The sequence below is a fragment of the Clupea harengus genome, chromosome 7 (genome assembly GCF_900700415.2).
Source record: "Clupea harengus chromosome 7, Ch_v2.0.2, whole genome shotgun sequence".
NCBI classification, from domain to species: Eukaryota; Metazoa; Chordata; class Actinopteri; order Clupeiformes; family Clupeidae; genus Clupea; species Clupea harengus.
This window is the reverse complement of record NC_045158.1, coordinates 18,665,149-18,681,839: the sequence shown is the minus strand read 5'-3', so window position 1 is coordinate 18,681,839 and position 16,691 is coordinate 18,665,149. Positions and strand designations below refer to the sequence as shown.

General features: G+C 42.7%; 2 protein-coding genes across 2 annotated transcripts in view; both read left to right on the top strand.

Moving 5' to 3' along the window:
* Nucleotides 1–5,953, top strand: part of kremen1 (kringle containing transmembrane protein 1) — a 49,969-nt gene extending 44,016 nt beyond the window's left edge. Inside the window, exons 5-9 of the mRNA XM_031570748.2 lie at nucleotides 316–469; nucleotides 1,044–1,376; nucleotides 3,463–3,705; nucleotides 4,088–4,172; nucleotides 4,560–5,953. Coding sequence (XP_031426608.1) covers nucleotides 316–469; nucleotides 1,044–1,376; nucleotides 3,463–3,705; nucleotides 4,088–4,172; nucleotides 4,560–4,725 — 981 coding nt within the window. The 3' untranslated portion in view covers nucleotides 4,726–5,953. The remainder of the gene's footprint in view (nucleotides 1–315; nucleotides 470–1,043; nucleotides 1,377–3,462; nucleotides 3,706–4,087; nucleotides 4,173–4,559) is intronic.
* Nucleotides 5,954–12,541: 6,588 nt separating this feature from the next.
* On the top strand, nucleotides 12,542–16,613 carry coq5 (coenzyme Q5, methyltransferase). Its single transcript, XM_012820355.3, has 7 exons — nucleotides 12,542–12,776; nucleotides 13,339–13,488; nucleotides 13,977–14,201; nucleotides 14,416–14,522; nucleotides 14,812–14,900; nucleotides 15,414–15,525; nucleotides 15,999–16,613. Exons 1-7 carry the CDS (start codon nucleotides 12,566–12,568, stop codon nucleotides 16,098–16,100), a joined length of 996 nt encoding a protein of 331 aa, XP_012675809.2. The 5' UTR covers nucleotides 12,542–12,565; the 3' UTR covers nucleotides 16,101–16,613.
* Nucleotides 16,614–16,691: the final 78 nt, after the last annotated feature.

Here is a 16,691-nt window from a genome sequence, read left to right as displayed (position 1 = left end):
AGCCCATACGCATTTCCTAAAGTACACAGCTCATTGCTGGGTACATTTCTCAGTATGTATATTGAAATATATATACTGTATATATATGTGTGTATACAGTACATAAACCGTAATTAAGAATAGTAAGCAGGTGACTGTTTTATCCACAGATAAGACTACTCAGCACATACATCCTAAGCATCATAACAGCATGAGTCATCGTGGCCATTTTAACTTGACAAAGTATAGAACAATGTATGTGAAGTTTGTATTCGTCTGAATGGGGGAAAAAAAGAACTGAACTGAAATGGGCTTGTTTTTGTTGACGCTGTGAAGCTGGCGGGGATGGAGTCGGGCTATGCTTGTTTCTGCGGTAACGACGTGGACCACCAGCATCACGAGGAGGCGCCGAGCACCGAGTGCAACCACGTGTGTTTCGGCGACCACACACAGCCATGTGGTGGAGACGGGCGCGTTATCATCTTCGACAGTGAGTAGAGTGTGTGTGTGTGTGTGTGTGTGTGTGTTTGTGTGTGTGTGTGTGTGTGTCACCATCTGCTTTGCCTGTTTACACTACTCGTCAGGCAGACTGCGGTGGATGCAGTAGCTTGCTTTACTGACATCCATCTAGAGTTTACGCATGGAACAAATATACTCAGAGAAATGAAAACATGTAGCTGTATCTCCCAGGCCTGGTGACATTAAAGTGGCCTTCAATATGGCATTTCTAAAGGAGAAGTTGTGCCTGAATCATATGCACACTATTTGTATGTAAGCACTCTTTGAACGGGATCTGTCTGTGATCATCTAGTGAGATGGCGAGAATACTGTAATTATAGTTTTTTTTAGATGTAGGCACTACAAATACTGTTTTTCATATAGGATGAAAATAAATTATATTTATGAGACTAAAGACAAAATGTGTTAGCCTTTTAAAATAAAGGAGCTTATTCAAGACTTACTGTAATTTACATCACTTTTGTTCCTGTGTGTGTGTGTGTGTGTGTGTGTGTGTGTGTGTGTGTGTGTGTGTGTGTGTGTGTGTGTGTGTGTTACCTTTGCAGCCCGCATTGGAGCCTGCGGGGGGAACTACAGCTCTCCCACCGGCGTCGTCTACTCTCCAGACTTCCCAGACAAGTACGGGGCGGGCCGAGTCTGCTACTGGACCATCCAGATCCCGGGGGCCGCCGCCATTCTCTTCAACTTCACCTTCTTCAACGTCGTGGACCAGAAGGACATGGTGGAGGTTCTGGACGGATACACCAATCAGGTGGTGGCTCGCTTTGACGGACACAACCCCCCTCGATCCCTGATCAACGTCACGGTGGACTTTGCCATTCTGTACTTTTACTCTGACAGAACCAATGAGGCCCAAGGCTTTGCTGTGCTCTATGAAGGTATGATGCTCACCCAGATTTATATGTCCATAGAATACATAAAAATACATTACATTTGTAGGATAAGGAAATTTTTTTATACTTTATTTTTAATGAAACATAGATACAATGAGACATACATACATACATACATACATACATACATACATACATGAACAAAAAGTTGGTCACCTATACATTTATACTGATGGAAATAAATGTCAATTCACACAATTCTGTGAGGTCACAAACATAATCCATTTTTTTACTAACAGATTGTTATAGCACCATATTCTAACATATATCTTTTTATATGTATTTCAATATATTTTTATTGTTAATAATTAGTGAATACATGATTCATACTGTATAGTTTTTTGTGGGGATCAACTTGAACACCTTCTGTTCTTCTCACATCAAAGCATAATGTCCTGGCCAATGGTATGATTTCATCAGTAAGCAGATCTGTGACCTTTTAGACTAGCCAGTGAGGTTCATGGTGCATTTAAAACGTCTCAGTGTGAGACATCCAGCCTTAGTGGTCAAACTCAGTTTAATGGTGTTAAAGCGAGCGGTTGAGGTTCTGTGCGTTTGCTAATGCACTTGTGCTTAGTGTGTGTGTGTGTGTGTGTGTGTGTGAGAGTGTGTGTGTGCGAGAGTGTGTGTGTATGATGTATTGTTAAAGTTAAAGGGCCCCAAAGCGTGATTTAGTGTCAAAATATTTATACTGGTCGTCCTGCCCAGAGGTATGAGGACTCGCTTCAGTGCGAATCAAAGGCCTGGCGGTTCCGAGAGTTTTTCTGAGATGTGATGGGTAGCAGCTGAGCTGGGGAATGGACCTGGCTGGACCGGCACCAAAACTGGACCGCCGCCGATCCAGAACCAGAACCGGTGCTGCTAAGCTGAAGCAGATGTGAGCTGCGTTTGCCACCAGTCAGCCAGGTCTTTTAAACAGGCTTGTTAAGAGCCGGCATCATGGAAAGGGCTCGTTGGACAGAGGGAGAGAGGGAGGGTGGGAGGCCGCGTTCTGGAAATGCTATTTGCATCTGCAGGTGCACTCTGACTTCCTGGCTCAAATGGCTGTGTTCACACACTGATTGGGCTGTGTGAGTAATTGTGTGATGTCATCCGAAATTGGGCCAGATTCCATGATTTCCCTGCAGTAACACACACACACACACACACACACACACACACATGCACACACATGCACACACATACAGGGGAGAGAGTTAACAGTTAATCTCATTCTCATTTTTATTTCATTTGACGTGAAATATTTACTGATGGCCACAGTCTGTCGCTGGAAAGCAGTATCAATCTTTAATCTGCCTCCGTGCTTCTTGAGGTAGACAGTTTATTTGGGTTCATCTGTCATCTGAAATCATTTGTGAAACTTTGTTTTTGTATTCTTCCTCAACACAGTCAACTCACCCAAGAATCTGAACCCACAGTTAAGAAGCCAATTGTGAGAATAGAACCGTGAAATTGATAAAAATGTTCTATTGTCTGCTGACTGCTTTCCACCAGTGTGTGTGGTGTGCGTCTAAAGTCAGGTTCTAGGCAGTAGCACCCATGGGCCTCTGCTGCTATTTCTAACGGGCTCCCTCTGAGAAGCCTTCACCCAAACAGCGTCTCCGGGAGTTAGCGTGACTGACAGTGAAGCTAACCGCTGGCTGTGTGTGGAGACTGGGGCTGCTCCCTTTGGTCTGGGGTTGAGCTTCCTTTCCTCTTGCTTGGTCCAGCTACACTGGCAGGTTGATGTATTCTACTTCTAAGCATTCCAGTTTCTTCCCATTCGTCTTTGTTTTTCTTTATTTTTGGTTTCCAAACCAAAGATTTTTATATGAAGCAGCCAGTTTTGATGAAAGAGTTATTTGAGGAGTAACGCTGTATTGGATGCAGATTTGAGATGGAAGATTGTTTCTCAGATCTGTGTGCTAACAAATGGTGCAGGAGGATATAAGAACTATAAGGATATAAGGATATAAGAACATTTGTGAATATTAAAAATGTATAGAATATATACAGTTCCAGAGAGGATTTGCCTTAATGTAGATATCCATTGGATTGTTTGGCACTCATTGTTGTTGTCTATTTCTCGCAGCACTGAAGGGCCAGAGTTCTAAACCTGTGGACGAGGAGGAAGAGGACGAGGAGGACAACAACGAGGAAGAGGACACCAGCACAGTGGAGCCCAACTCGAGAGGCGTCACGGAGAAGTCCAACACCAGTGGCGACGGGAAGTCCTCCCAGATCCTCTACGTCATCACGTCCAGCCCCGGGAAGGAGGAGCGCAACATGCCAGGTCAGTGGCTCGGACCGGGCCGGACCGCGGGCCACAGAACCAGTATGTGTCCTTCTCCATTCTCCATCGTCTCTCGTTGATGTCCCTCTGGATATCTCCAGCATGCATTAGCATCACAGTGTTGTGTGGTGGATCATTCAGTTGGTTATAGATGATTATGCACTTCGCACTTCATTAGTTAATTTGTTTAGTGTGTACTGTTACAAGATTCATACGGCCGCAAAAGTACTGTATATTGAACCAAAACCCTTAATGTCATATGTTAAAGTATTGTAACTATGGCTTGACTTGTTATTGGTATATTATTGCATGTGTGTTGCAGTTTTGCAGGTTAATGCATGTGTGTCGTGTTGTGAGTTGCAGTTTGGTACGTTATTGTATATGTTTTATATGTGTTGTGTGTGTGTGTGTGTGTGTTTTGCAGTGTGGACGATCTATGCATTGGCAGCGCTTCTGACGCTGACAGTCATCGCCATGGTAGCGAAGCTGCTCCTGCACATCACTGTCAAGTAAGTGCTCCTCTACATGGCAGAGACCTCTGACACAGCTCAGGCCCTGGTTCGGCTCTTTTGGGGACAAATATAGCTTCTGCTCAATTGATTGTACAGAGAATCTGGTACTCAATCCATCTTTGTGTTCTGAGTCCAAAAATTGAGGTATAAGGAGAGAGAAAGTGATATTAACTCATTTTCAAATGAGATATCGTTTTCTTATCTTTTTTTTTTTGTTTTTATTTGTTTGTTTGTCTTGAACTCTTGACCTTGAAAGCCAAGCAGACTGTAAACTTTCTAACTCAAAGAAAAACACCACCTAAACAATTTTTCAACAACTTCTCTCCCTTATTTCTCTCCCTCCTCCCTATTGGCCATCTCTGTTTCCTTTCTTCCTCTCCCCAGGTCCCCCTCCGTTCCCTCCATCCGGAGCGGCGAGCACCTGCAGCCCTGCACCCAGAGTGGCGCCTCAGAGCCCTGGATCATCTTCTACCGGCCCTCCACCATCTCGCTCTTCAAGAAGAAGCTCAAAAATCACCACGGTGACCTCAGCCCACTGGTGGGCAACTAGGAGAGAGAAGGGAAAGATGAACACAGACGGACAGACAGAGTCATGGACACACTGTGCAGCTCTACTCTCCCCCTCCTCCTCCTCCTCTTCCTCCTCCCAAACACACAAAGGGTGGCCGGATTCTGTACTAGCCTGCTGGTCACCCTGCCTCAGGGACTGACAGGAGAAGCGTGCTGAAAGATAACTAGCTAACTCGCTAACGGACTGACCTACAGTAACACAACTGCTACTGGCACAGGGACCAGAATATTTAAAAACAAAAAATGTAAAAACCACGAGGGTTGGGGGTGGACATGTGTGTTCTTGTGTGTGGGGCACACAGGTTTTTGGAGGGCAACAGCGTTTGTGAGCGTTTCAGGCCCCCTTAGCACCCCACCACCCCCACCGCCAAAAGCCAAAAGCCGCTGTGATTGCAGATGGGATTGCACCCAGTGGTTCCAGCTCGCAAACTGAAACTTGTGCACGACAGGTGATTTCCTTTTGAGGGAGTGGGCCTGTGGAAATGGCTACTGCATCTCAAGTGCACACACACACACAGACACACACACACACACACACACAGACACACACACACAGACAGACAACATGATATACATACACACAAAGTAACATTTACACACAAACCACAAACACACAGACACACCCACACATTCACACACAAAGGTCAAAGCTACTCTTACATATCTCTGTTGTTGTACTATGAAAACAGGCAGCCCTCCTTCAGTGGCGGAGCTGTAACTGATTTCTGCTGACAAAGGTGAACCGAGATGAGATCTTGATCGTGGAAAAGTAGAGACAATTCCCTTTGGTGGGGGTAACACAAAACGGGTCCTCAAGACTGGCAAAATGCCACCCTGTACAATCGGCCTTTTCTGAAGGACAGCAATCTGGAGAGAGAGATGAGAGAAAGAGAGATGGATCCTTTTCAAAGGGCCTTTCTCCTTCATATGGGTCAGCTCTTGTTTAATTGCAAATGCCTTGCTCCCCAGGTGACTGGCTTATACAAGGGCTGTACGGGACTTCCATGAAAGCAGCTCCACAAAAAGGAAAAGAGATTGCAATCTCACTCACGCTCAGATGACCAAAGCTCGTAAGGGGAGCCGAAAATGAGAAGAGAGGGCCGGCTTGAGAACACCAGGAGTCTTTGACGTGGCTGGTGGTCGCAGTTGGTTCTTCATTAACTGCCATTTTAGAATCTTCTCCAGGGAGTACCTGAAATACTGTGCTCTCTCTCTCTCATCTTCTGTGTGTGTGTGTGTGTGTGTGTGTGTGTGTGGGGGGGGGGGGGGGTCTATTCTAACTCACTTTGACTGTGTATAAGTGCCTAACAGGTTCAACACTCCCACCGTCTCTTTTGAAAAGCCTGAGAGAAAGACCTCCCTTTTGTTGTCCATGATGAATAACTCCATCATCTAGGATGCCTCTATGTTATATTATATGAATCATGTGTTGCTCAGAAACACTGTGTCAAATTAAATGATTCCTCATGTTTGGTTTACACAACTAATCCATGCTCTAGGACGTTAATGACCATATTGCTCTTGCTAGGGTTGTGGAGTGATTAAAGGGGCCTTGTGTTTTGTGATTGGGTTACACGACGGCGTGGGACCGATGACAAAAAACAGCTCTTTTCATTCCCATCCTCAGCATAGCAGTGGTGAAATCCCTCAAAACAATTTGTTCTTTCTCCTCCTCCTCCTCCTCCTCAACTTCACCATTGAAGCACTCCCCCCCCCCCCCTTCCCTTCTTCCTCGTTCGGCTTGAATGTTTCCCATTCCTCAAAGCAGAACAGACCCCTATGAGCCTCTCACAGCACAGATCACATTAGTAAACACAGACAGATTCATCACAGGCTTTTTACCAGACACATACATATTTAATACATGGCTGAGGCTGTGTGATTTGCATGTGCACAGCCGTGTTCAAAGTCCTGGTAGGTCTGACCCCTGTAATGGTTTGTTTTGAGATGCAATGGATGATGGCTTGGCATGGTTGAACAGGCTTTAATAGGTAGATCTGCATCGCTGTGTTAAGCCCAGGCTCTTGTGAGAAAGCATTTATTTTCTGTCCACGCAGTGCTGCATTGCTCTGGGGAGTTTTTGATGATCTGCCAGATGTCTGGAGCGGTGGACCACACTCGCAGTTGACTTTATTTTATTTTGTTTCATTATTTAAAAAAAAAAGGGAAGGGGATTGTTTCCACCAGAGAAAAAAACATTAGGTGAGTGTCAGTTCAGTGCAAATTCAACTTGTTTTTGATCTGGTGAAATGATTTGTGTGCACTTAGCCCCTCTGAGATCCACTTATAGTACTTATGGGGTCTGCGTGTGTGTTCTGGGGAGCCATATTGTTTGAAACACATGGATGAATGGGAGTGAAGCGTGGTGTCAGACAACGATAGCAATTATTAGCTGTTTGTTCAGTTCATGCAGCAGAGACTTGCACTTCTTTTTTACCAAGGGAATAACCAAAACACAGCTTTAGATGTTTGATAGCCACCCACTGAGACGCCCATACACAGCCCCCTGGTTGTGTAGGGAAAAACTGTGTTGTGATGCTGTGTTGTTTGTTTAAATGACCTAATGCTGTGTTTTTTTGTTTGTTTTTGGCTGACTTTTGTGGTAACATTCTGGTGTGACCCCACGCCTGAAGGTCTGTGGGGTGCAGAGCACCTCATGCATGCAACGCTGCCTCCTCCAGGTGATGAGGGAGAGAGCGGGGGCAATGAAAGAAAAAATAATTTGCATTCAAATCAGCAAGTCACAAAACCAACACTGACAGCTTAAATCTAACAAGGTCATATCTGTTTGGATAGCTTGGTGAATAATGCAAAAGTCCCCTTTCCCCACTTTGAGCGTAGGCCAAGCTGAGAAAGCCATAGGACAGAGTGGGTGAAAAAAAGAATTCTGCAGCTGTGGTTCAAGTGGAGTATCACTGGTATGTCCCTGTGTGAACATAATGATGAACATCCTCCTTTTGAACCTAGGGAGGACAAGAGTGGAGAGAATATGCGTTTTTTCATAATTGTAAATAAAATAGTGAAAATTTAATTTATAAAATAAATTATTGTTATTTTGGTCATAAAAATGGGATATAATCTATCTTTTGTATAAGTGAAGTACCTTTGTAGTTTATTTAATGTGTTCTGGCAAAATAAATATGCATGTTTCTTACAGAGGCTTGTGTCTTTTCTCTTATCATGACAACCATCTCTTGACCTCAGTATTCATTCTACTGCACTTAGAAGCCCATCTAGTTTTTCTTCACCTCATCCAGTACAGACATGATAACCACTGAAATAGTTCTCTGCAAAGACAAGGGGGGGGGGGGGGGGGGGGGGGGGGGGGGACGAACAGGGGAAGTAATGTTCCAGTTGTTTTTCTCTAGGCTACTCTCTTAGCAGCCCACTAAAATGGTTACCAGACAGGACACAGATCCACAAGGATACGGGGGCTTGTCTTACCCCACATGCAACCCATCGCGAGCTGGCTGTGTGTGTGGAGGCTGGGTCTGCAGACTGCATTTACTCATGGAGTGCATTTTTGTGTTAATCTCTCGCCTACAGCAGCATCAGGATGAAGAAACTCGGCTTTGAAACAGCACGGCTTTGAAACACACTGCCCTGAAGATGACCATCAGCCTTGTATATGTCACTCCCAGAAGTGTGTAGCCTAGAGAGTACCATACAGTAAAACACAGCAGTACACAGCAATTGCATGTATTGTATTAGAAATAAATCTAAAAGAAAACCTACCTGATCAATACTTGAAGGTTTAAGTCTTATACAGTAAATACAGGAGCATGACATTAAACACATAAATGGCAACAAATCTCTGCAGAAATAGTATTGACTGCATTGTGTTCTTTGTGCTCTGGTGAAATTGTCATCATATTGCTAGGTACGGTTTCAACACAGTGAATATAGACGTTTGGCAGCATCAAGTCCAGGTGTAAACAGGCCTGAAGATGGATTTTAAAAGATCTACATGTCTATGTGATTAGACCTAAGGCTCAAGCAATTGTGACAAACTATATATACGCATACTTTCAAGCTGTTTGTGCAAAGACAGACAGTGTGCTGTCACAGGATGTTGTTAGTGTGTTAAATGTACTTCAAGGTATTGTGGAGCTACACCGTGTTGTAATATAATGGTTATTCTAATATAAGGTAAAACTGCAGTAGGTATTGTTCATAGGGTATTTGTAAACTATATATGATAGGTAGGCTGCTGAGTCTGCCACAGATACTTGTTGGTAGTTAAATTATTTGACTTTTACTCCCCCTACTGTACGGTTGGGCTCATTACAGTTTTGGGGACCATAATAAAATCTACTACAGCAGATGTTGGGGACCATACAGTGGTGGGTTTTTAAACACTGCACACCCAATTTATCTTCATAATGAGGTAATATTCTGTGGAAGAATGTCGTAAGGTAGTTTAAGAGAAAAACACAACACCTTTTTTTATTCAGCACCTTGAGCATTGGTATTTCCCCACTATTAAATATTCATTGTCTTAAATTGAAGCCATGCAGTATAATACATTATAAGTGACCAAGTGCTGTTGAGATATTTTATATTTGTATGAAACATCCAAATATTTGACAAAATTGATTTTAATAAGGGGGAATCTTATGAATAACAAATATTTTGAAGCAACAGAGTATTTTAACCCCTTTTGTGTTATTCTTAATTCTGTGCAAAGCATGGATGACTTAACCAGAATTATCTGATAGCAGATGAAAGGATTTAGTCAGGCAGGCTATTTAAAGGTCTGTGAATGACGGCAATTGCTGGGAGAACTGATACTTCTTAAAGAGAAGACGACTGACACCGAAGCCACTTAAAACCATGGTAATCACACACGCCCTACCCTGGAGGTCCAACCTGCCTGTCCCTCAGCCTTTCAGGTTGGTGTCCACTGCTCCCTGCCATTGTCAGAGTCGTAACACGAAGCCTTGGGACTTTACCCTTGGTGCTGTGTAACAGGGTCTATGGGGCTTTGTGTGTGTGTGTGTGTCTGTGTGTCTGTGTGTGTGTATGAGTGTGGTGGGTTTCTCTTAAAAGATGAATGGACAGAGTTCCAGGAAATGTCCTTTGAGCAGTTGAGCCCTAAGAACAAATTAGACTAATCACTGTCATCTTTGGACAACAAAGCAAAGCTAAATGTTATTTCAGATCTAACATGAAGTCATAGATAAAATAACCTAGATGCATAGTGTAGTGAGCATACATAAACAATAAGGTTATTCAAGATATGGTACAGTTTACCTCAATTTTATTCAAATTTTTCATTCACCAAATCAGTAGACCATGTGAACTAAACTGTGGATACTTTTGCATTGCTTTGATACAAAATGCATTCAATGACCGCTTCTTCCGAAATTCATGGAGGCCTGTCTCAGTCAACACCAACACAACTCTGTACAATTACAACCATTTTTGCAGACATTTAGATACTCTGTTTAAAACAGTTCACTTTCAGTTCAAAATCAGACAAAATGTACATCCCTGTAGATGGATATATGCTGTATTTTGACAGACAAATTAAACTATACGTTTGAAATAAAACAGACTATTCGGATTATTGCTGAAAATAATTCAGTGTTCTGCTTTGTTTTTTTTGTTTGCCTTGTTACCAACTACACAAAGCGGTGCAGTACAGCATTTGCATTGAAATGTATATGTATGAAGGATGTAGTTGTCGCCCCACTATTACTGCTGTATATATAAGTCATGGGTTATCAACGAGACAAAGTGACCAAAAAATACAACTACAAGAAACAAAATATCTTGCATTGCCCAGTACTTGAACCGAGGTCAGCTACTTATTCATCAACACTAACCACTGTACCAATGATCACACATGGTAAAATTGCCACACTAAAAAGTGGTATCTAGCGTATTGTGACAGGCAAACCAACAGATCAAAAAGGTTTGTTCTTGGGGTCATGACAACAGCTTGCCTTGAACTATTTGTGAAATATGGGGAATTTTAGGGATGGATAGGATGTGCTAAAGATACTTTTTCTAAAGATTCAAGGCAAGGGAGAATATTGCGGTACTGTAAATGTGATCTTATCTGATCTTAATCCTCTTCGTCCCTAATGGGACATAAGGCTTCGACGATCTGCCTCCATCTGGACCTGTCTTGTGCCGCATGCTGTGCCTCGCCCCAGGTTAGGTTCATCTCCTTCAGCTCCGCTGTCACCGTTCGCCGCCAGGTGTTCTTGGGCCGGCCTTGCTTCCTTTTCCCAGGTGGAGTCCATCGTAGGGCGATCTTGGGGATGCGGTCCTGGTCCATCCTGAGAACGTGTCCGAGCCATTTGAATCGGCGGCGTTTGATCTCTAGCACCACACTGTTGCACTTAGTCTTCTTGTATAGATGAGCATTGGATATTTTCTCAGGCCAGAAGATTCGACAGAGTTTCCTGAGGCATCCATTATGGAAGGCTTCGACTTTTTTCATGTCGTGAGATGTTACTCGCCAGCACTCCGAGCCGTACAACAACACAGATTTTACGTTACTGTTGTAGAGTCGGACCTTTGTTCTTAAGCTGTATTGCTTAGACTTCCAGATGGAGTGTAGCCTAGCAAAAGCACCCTGTGCCTTTCCGAGTCTTGCTCTTATATCTTTTTGTGCAGAGTTGTCTTTGCTGACGAGGCTTCCCAAGTATGTAAATTCCTCAGCATAGTCAAGAGCGTGCCCGTTCACTGTGATTGGTGTATCTGGGGTGGCATTGATGCACATCACTTGGGTTTTGGGTGCATTTATGTTCAGCCCTACCTGTTGGGCAAATTTGTTCAGTCTGTCAGTTTTCTCCTGCAGGTGAATGTGCTTTGGTGCAAGGACAGCAAGATCATCGGCAAAATCTAGGTCTTCAAGTTGGGAGAACAAAGTCCACTGGATACCCCTGGGTCTGTCAATTGTATTCCGCATGACCCAGTCTATGGCAATCAGGAAGAGAATGGGGGAAATAGTACATCCTTGCCGCACACCAGACTCCACAGTGAACCATGTGGATGGCTCACCACTAACAATGACGCTGCATTCAAAGTGACGGTAGAACAGCCCTATGAGAGTGACCAGTTTTGGGGGAACTGTAAATGTGAAGTTCACAAAAATGTCACCACGAATCAGCATTAGGGCTGCAGGACACTTCTACTGGTAGTCTCATGTGTTGTTGTTTCATTTACTGTACTAGGAAAGCAAAGTGTCTGCACACTTTTTTGTACTGTAGTATACCACAGAATTTTTTTTCTTTTGCAATGCAACACTAAACTATGCAAAAATAGAGGATACATCAACATGTAATATATACATTTAGCAATGCTTCAAGATATTAGTTTTTTTTCAGTAGGCTACATTGTACATTGAGTGATTACGTGGTATAATGGGTGAGAGCATGCTATGGCAGCATGAGTCACCTGTAGTTAAAGTATGAAGTGTTTTGGTGGTTGCCATTTTGCACTAAAGGTTAACTGATGAGCTCTGGTGTAAAGCCCACTGTGTGAAGAGTTTTGAAAAAATGTACATAGCATTGAAACGTGAAAACAATTGTAAAACACTAAGTTAGACTTAGAAGGTTACAAGGACCAGAAACGGGCGTGGGGAAGTGGTAGTTTCATGGCAAAGTGTATTCCTATAATTAAAAATACCCTCAGTAAAAAAAAACATGCAATCTATAAGCAAACATTCTGATAAAACTGATGAAAATAACATATGCTTTAACAAATACACATTTCTCTAGGGTGATGAAGTGAGGTAAAAAGCAGCACCAACCTACAATTATTTGATGTCGCACACTTATGACGCTTAGGTTAAATAATCGCCGTCAATGGGCAAGATGGCGGCCCCCGTTAGGTGTGTTGCTCGAAGGATACTCCGTGATTGTACACGTAAAGTAAATGTGTTATCAACTAACCAAGCTACAAAGTCGATTTATCCAGCTAATATCATAGTTTGTAGATTCCATAGTAATGATTCAGAGGGTAAAAGTACACATTTTGGCTACGAGACGGTACCAGAGGGAGAGAAAGCCGAGAGGGGTAAGTTGCACATTGAAATGTCTTTATAACCTTCCCAATGCAAACAGTAGACAATTATCGGGTACATGATGGACTTGGATATGACATTTGAGAACGACCGATGTAGTCCAACCTAGGTGAATCACAAATCATTCCTGAAATCCAAGTAAGTGAAGACTTAATGTAATGCTCTCATCTTTTTTTTTAATCAGAGAACTTTTAACGATAGCCGTTTTCTGGGCAGAAGTCATATTTTTCATGTCCGTCGAATAGTGGCGGTTGAATCCTTGTTAAACACATCAAAGGACTAGACCAGAGCAGACACTGAATCATGAAGTGTGTGTGTCGCCCCCTGTTACTTCTTTGCAAATTGTGTAGCCTGTAGAATCGACTCCTGCAAACAACCAAGAAACTGATATACTTGCGAATTATACTGAAGTATAATATAAGTATGACATATGGCCAGTACTGTAAATAGCCCCACCTTTAGCTTGACTCCTACATAACTTTTTTTGGCGAATAAATTGCAACCTTGATTTTTCTGAATTATTTCCATTGGTTTCTCTGTTGGTCCTTTTGTCAGTGTATAAGGTGTTTGAGAGTGTGGCTCAGAAGTATGACGTGATGAACGATGCCATGAGTCTGGGCATCCATCGGATATGGAAGGACACGCTTCTCCACATAATGAACCCTCTGCCAGGCACGCGCCTGCTCGACACAGCTGGTGGCACAGGTGAGCCCATGCCCCATAGACGTTTATGTTCTGGAGATAGTTGGAGTGGTAGAGGTATGCACCAGGGATGTATCTTACAGGAAAATATAATGTTATTTATGTGGCCTATGCCTATGTAGTGGTACAGGTATGCATGAGGGAGGACATGTTTGTATTCTGAGCTTCGGTTTTCTTGGAAATATGTTGAGGTATGTGACTGGAGGACACGTGTATGCACACATTGTCTGTTAATATATGTCACTAATACTGAGAACATATGAAGCATTTCATCAGACTCATCGCCCATGTAATTGCTGTTAGAAATGATGATGACCTGTTATCATGAAAATAATTATTGCATTAATTACTGAAAATGTTTTTAATCTCCTCTCAGCAATCTGTTCAAAGCTGCTACTGTTTTGAATAAGAGAGAGTTGCTCACTGAATGGACATTAATATTAAGAGATCCAGATGTGAAGCTGAGCTGTTTGTTTGCCATGTAATTTCAGGTGATATCTCCAAGCGGTTTCTGGACTACACTCGTTCCCAGCACGAGCGGCAGCAGAGACGTGGAGTCCGCTCACAGCAGACCCTCTCCTGGCAGGAAATATCCAATGACTACTCACACAACGATGAACAGGGGCCTGTAGAGTCCACAGCCGTGGTCTGCGACATAAACAAGGAGATGCTGAAGGTTGGCAAGGACAAGGCCGAGAATACGGGCTACAGCTCAGGTAGAGATGGCTGGCCAGCTGTTTTCTTTGTTTTCTCATTATTGTAAACAGTATCTTGGAGCATAAGCATGTTGTTTGTTTTCTCATTATTGTAAACAGTATCTTGGAGCATAAGCATGTTGTTTGTTTTCTCATTATTGTAAACAGTATCTTGGAGAGTAAGCATGTTGTTTGTTTTGTCATTATTGTAAACTGTATATTACATGCTTCACAGGTTTATCTTGGGTCGTGGGGGATGCAGAGGAACTTCCTTTTGCTGATGACCATTTTGACGTGTACACTATAGCTTTTGGCATCCGCAACGTCACTCACATCGAACAAGTAAATGTCATCTCTTTACTCTTCAGCAGCCATAATGTTCCATGTTTTTGGGAAGTTAATACAGTCATGTGGAATCCATAGTATTGCCTAATGCATTGACTGATTTCCATAGCTCAGAAAACTCTGAGATTCAATGTTCCATGTTCTCTTTATATTTCTGTTTCCGTATATACAGTATATATTCCACTAGCAGAAGGAGTTTAAGGTCTTGTGTAATATTGACAAAATGTTGTCCATCAGGATAATAATATCATAATAATAATCCATCATGTGTGTATCTCCTGCCCAGGCCCTGGAGGAGGCCTTGCGTGTGCTGAAACCAGGCGGCAGATTCATGTGTCTGGAGTTCAGCAAAGTCTCCAACCCTCTGCTGTCCAGGTGGGTAAAGATAAACACTATTATTTGTCCCTGACAAGAAAAACACATCAGCAGGATGTTGGTTAAGCTTCACCTTAAATGTCTTTAATGTCTACACAATGGTGTAGAGGTCATTTTAATTTAAATGTCAAAAATGCTTTTGACGATGTCATTGCGAAGATGTAATAAAAAGCCTGGGCTGCAAAATATACCTTTGCATGTACCTTTTTTGTTTCTTACTGACAATTTATGGCATTTTGGGGGCCCTAAAATGTAATCAGATTCTTAAAAAAAAAAAGAACTGAACCCCCCTCCCCCTCCAAAAAAGTGCAGGAATATTGTAATATATTTTTGGCAACAGAACCTATACCATAGTCTTGGCACCCATCTTTTAGCCGTTTTAAATTGTGTTCAACGACCAAAGTAACAGAGTGTATTTTTAAGCATTGTTGTTCTCGTCTATGTATGTTATTGCCTGTGTAAGCCAAATAAAGCCTCATGTGTTGTAATGCAGATTCTTGTCTTTCTCTGCAGACTGTACGACGCCTACAGTTTCCAGATGATTCCAGTCATGGGTGAGGTCATTGCAGGAGACTGGAAGTCCTACCAGTACCTGGTGGAGAGCATCCGCAACTTCCCGGATCAGGTAACTATAGCCCTCTAACAACCGCTGTAATCTCATTCTGTCTGCCCACCCCTTGACTGTGGCCATGAGGTATCCTGTCCCATAGTTCTAATCTGGGACAAAGTAGATGTAGTTTAGAGTAGTGCAGTTATTGTTGTATAGAGCACAAAACTACATGGTGAATAGCCTGGGGGACTTGTGGAAATGATAGGTGTGTTTATCTCCACTTCATGTGAGCATACACCGAGGATGTTAGGAAAGAGTTGCCTGCAAAAACACACCTTAAATTAAAGTACAAACCTTCACAGTGTTGCTTTAATCTAAGTAAAGTAATCTAATGTTTGTAAAGAGTGTTTCGTGTCTGTGGGAACAGAGCAGAGAGAAGGCTGTCTTCGAATGTGTCCAGTTCTGTTGCCAATATTTCAACAACAGTTTTTACTTGAGCCACAAAATAAGAATGTTGTCTGCGCTTCTTTCTTGGTTTTGCCTTCTAGGAAACATTTAAAGGCATGATTGAGGACGCAGGCTTTTTCCGTGTGCAGTACTTCAACTTGACGGGTGGTGTGGTAGCTATTCATTCAGGCTTCAAGCTATGAGCAGAGCTACGACTGTCTACAGGACAAAACTGAAAAAAAAAAAAGGAAAAAAAAAAGCACCAAACACTTGAGTCTGGACTGAACCGCAGTGAAGAGGTGGGAGCCGCAGAATATTCAGACCTTCTCGGATGTTGTGCAAATGTTTCACTACTGTTGAGCCATTGCTTGATGTCTCCCAATAGTACGGCACAAGTGATAGACATTCTGTTTCATGACCGGGTTGTTGAAATATTGTCTTGCTATTTTTACTCTAAGAGTGATGTTTGGAGGAGAGGGGGGGGGGTTTAAAAGAAACTGTATTTATTGTTCTGTGATGTTGCAAAAGGGAGAGTTTTGAAAGGCAAGCCCAATATGTCCTGTCTGGTTTGTGCAATAGAAATGGCCCGTCTTTTCCCCCTGGTGGCATTTAAGGACAACGAAAGAACCACAGCCAGTGTGAAATGTGTTGTTTCACGTACAGGGTACTGTGTAAAGAAACAAATCAAATAAATACTCTTGAGTATTTTATATTCATATGTGATCAGTCATTTTGATGTGGTTGTAGAGCATTAGCTATTCATGTTTTGGGCACTGACTGGTACATATATGAAC

What these genes read in the sequence shown, in the direction of transcription:
- coq5 (XM_012820355.3), top strand. Translation starts at nt 12,566, where the DNA reads ATGGGCAAGATGGCGGCCCCCGTTAGGTGTGTTGCTCGAAGGATACTC. An exon ending in ACGTCACTCACATCGAACAA is followed by an intron (nt 14,523 to 14,811) that starts GTAAATGTCATC and finishes TCTCCTGCCCAG; the next exon opens with GCCCTGGAGGAGGCCTTGCG. An exon ending in TCCAACCCTCTGCTGTCCAG is followed by an intron (nt 14,901 to 15,413) that starts GTGGGTAAAGAT and finishes CTTTCTCTGCAG; the next exon opens with ACTGTACGACGCCTACAGTT.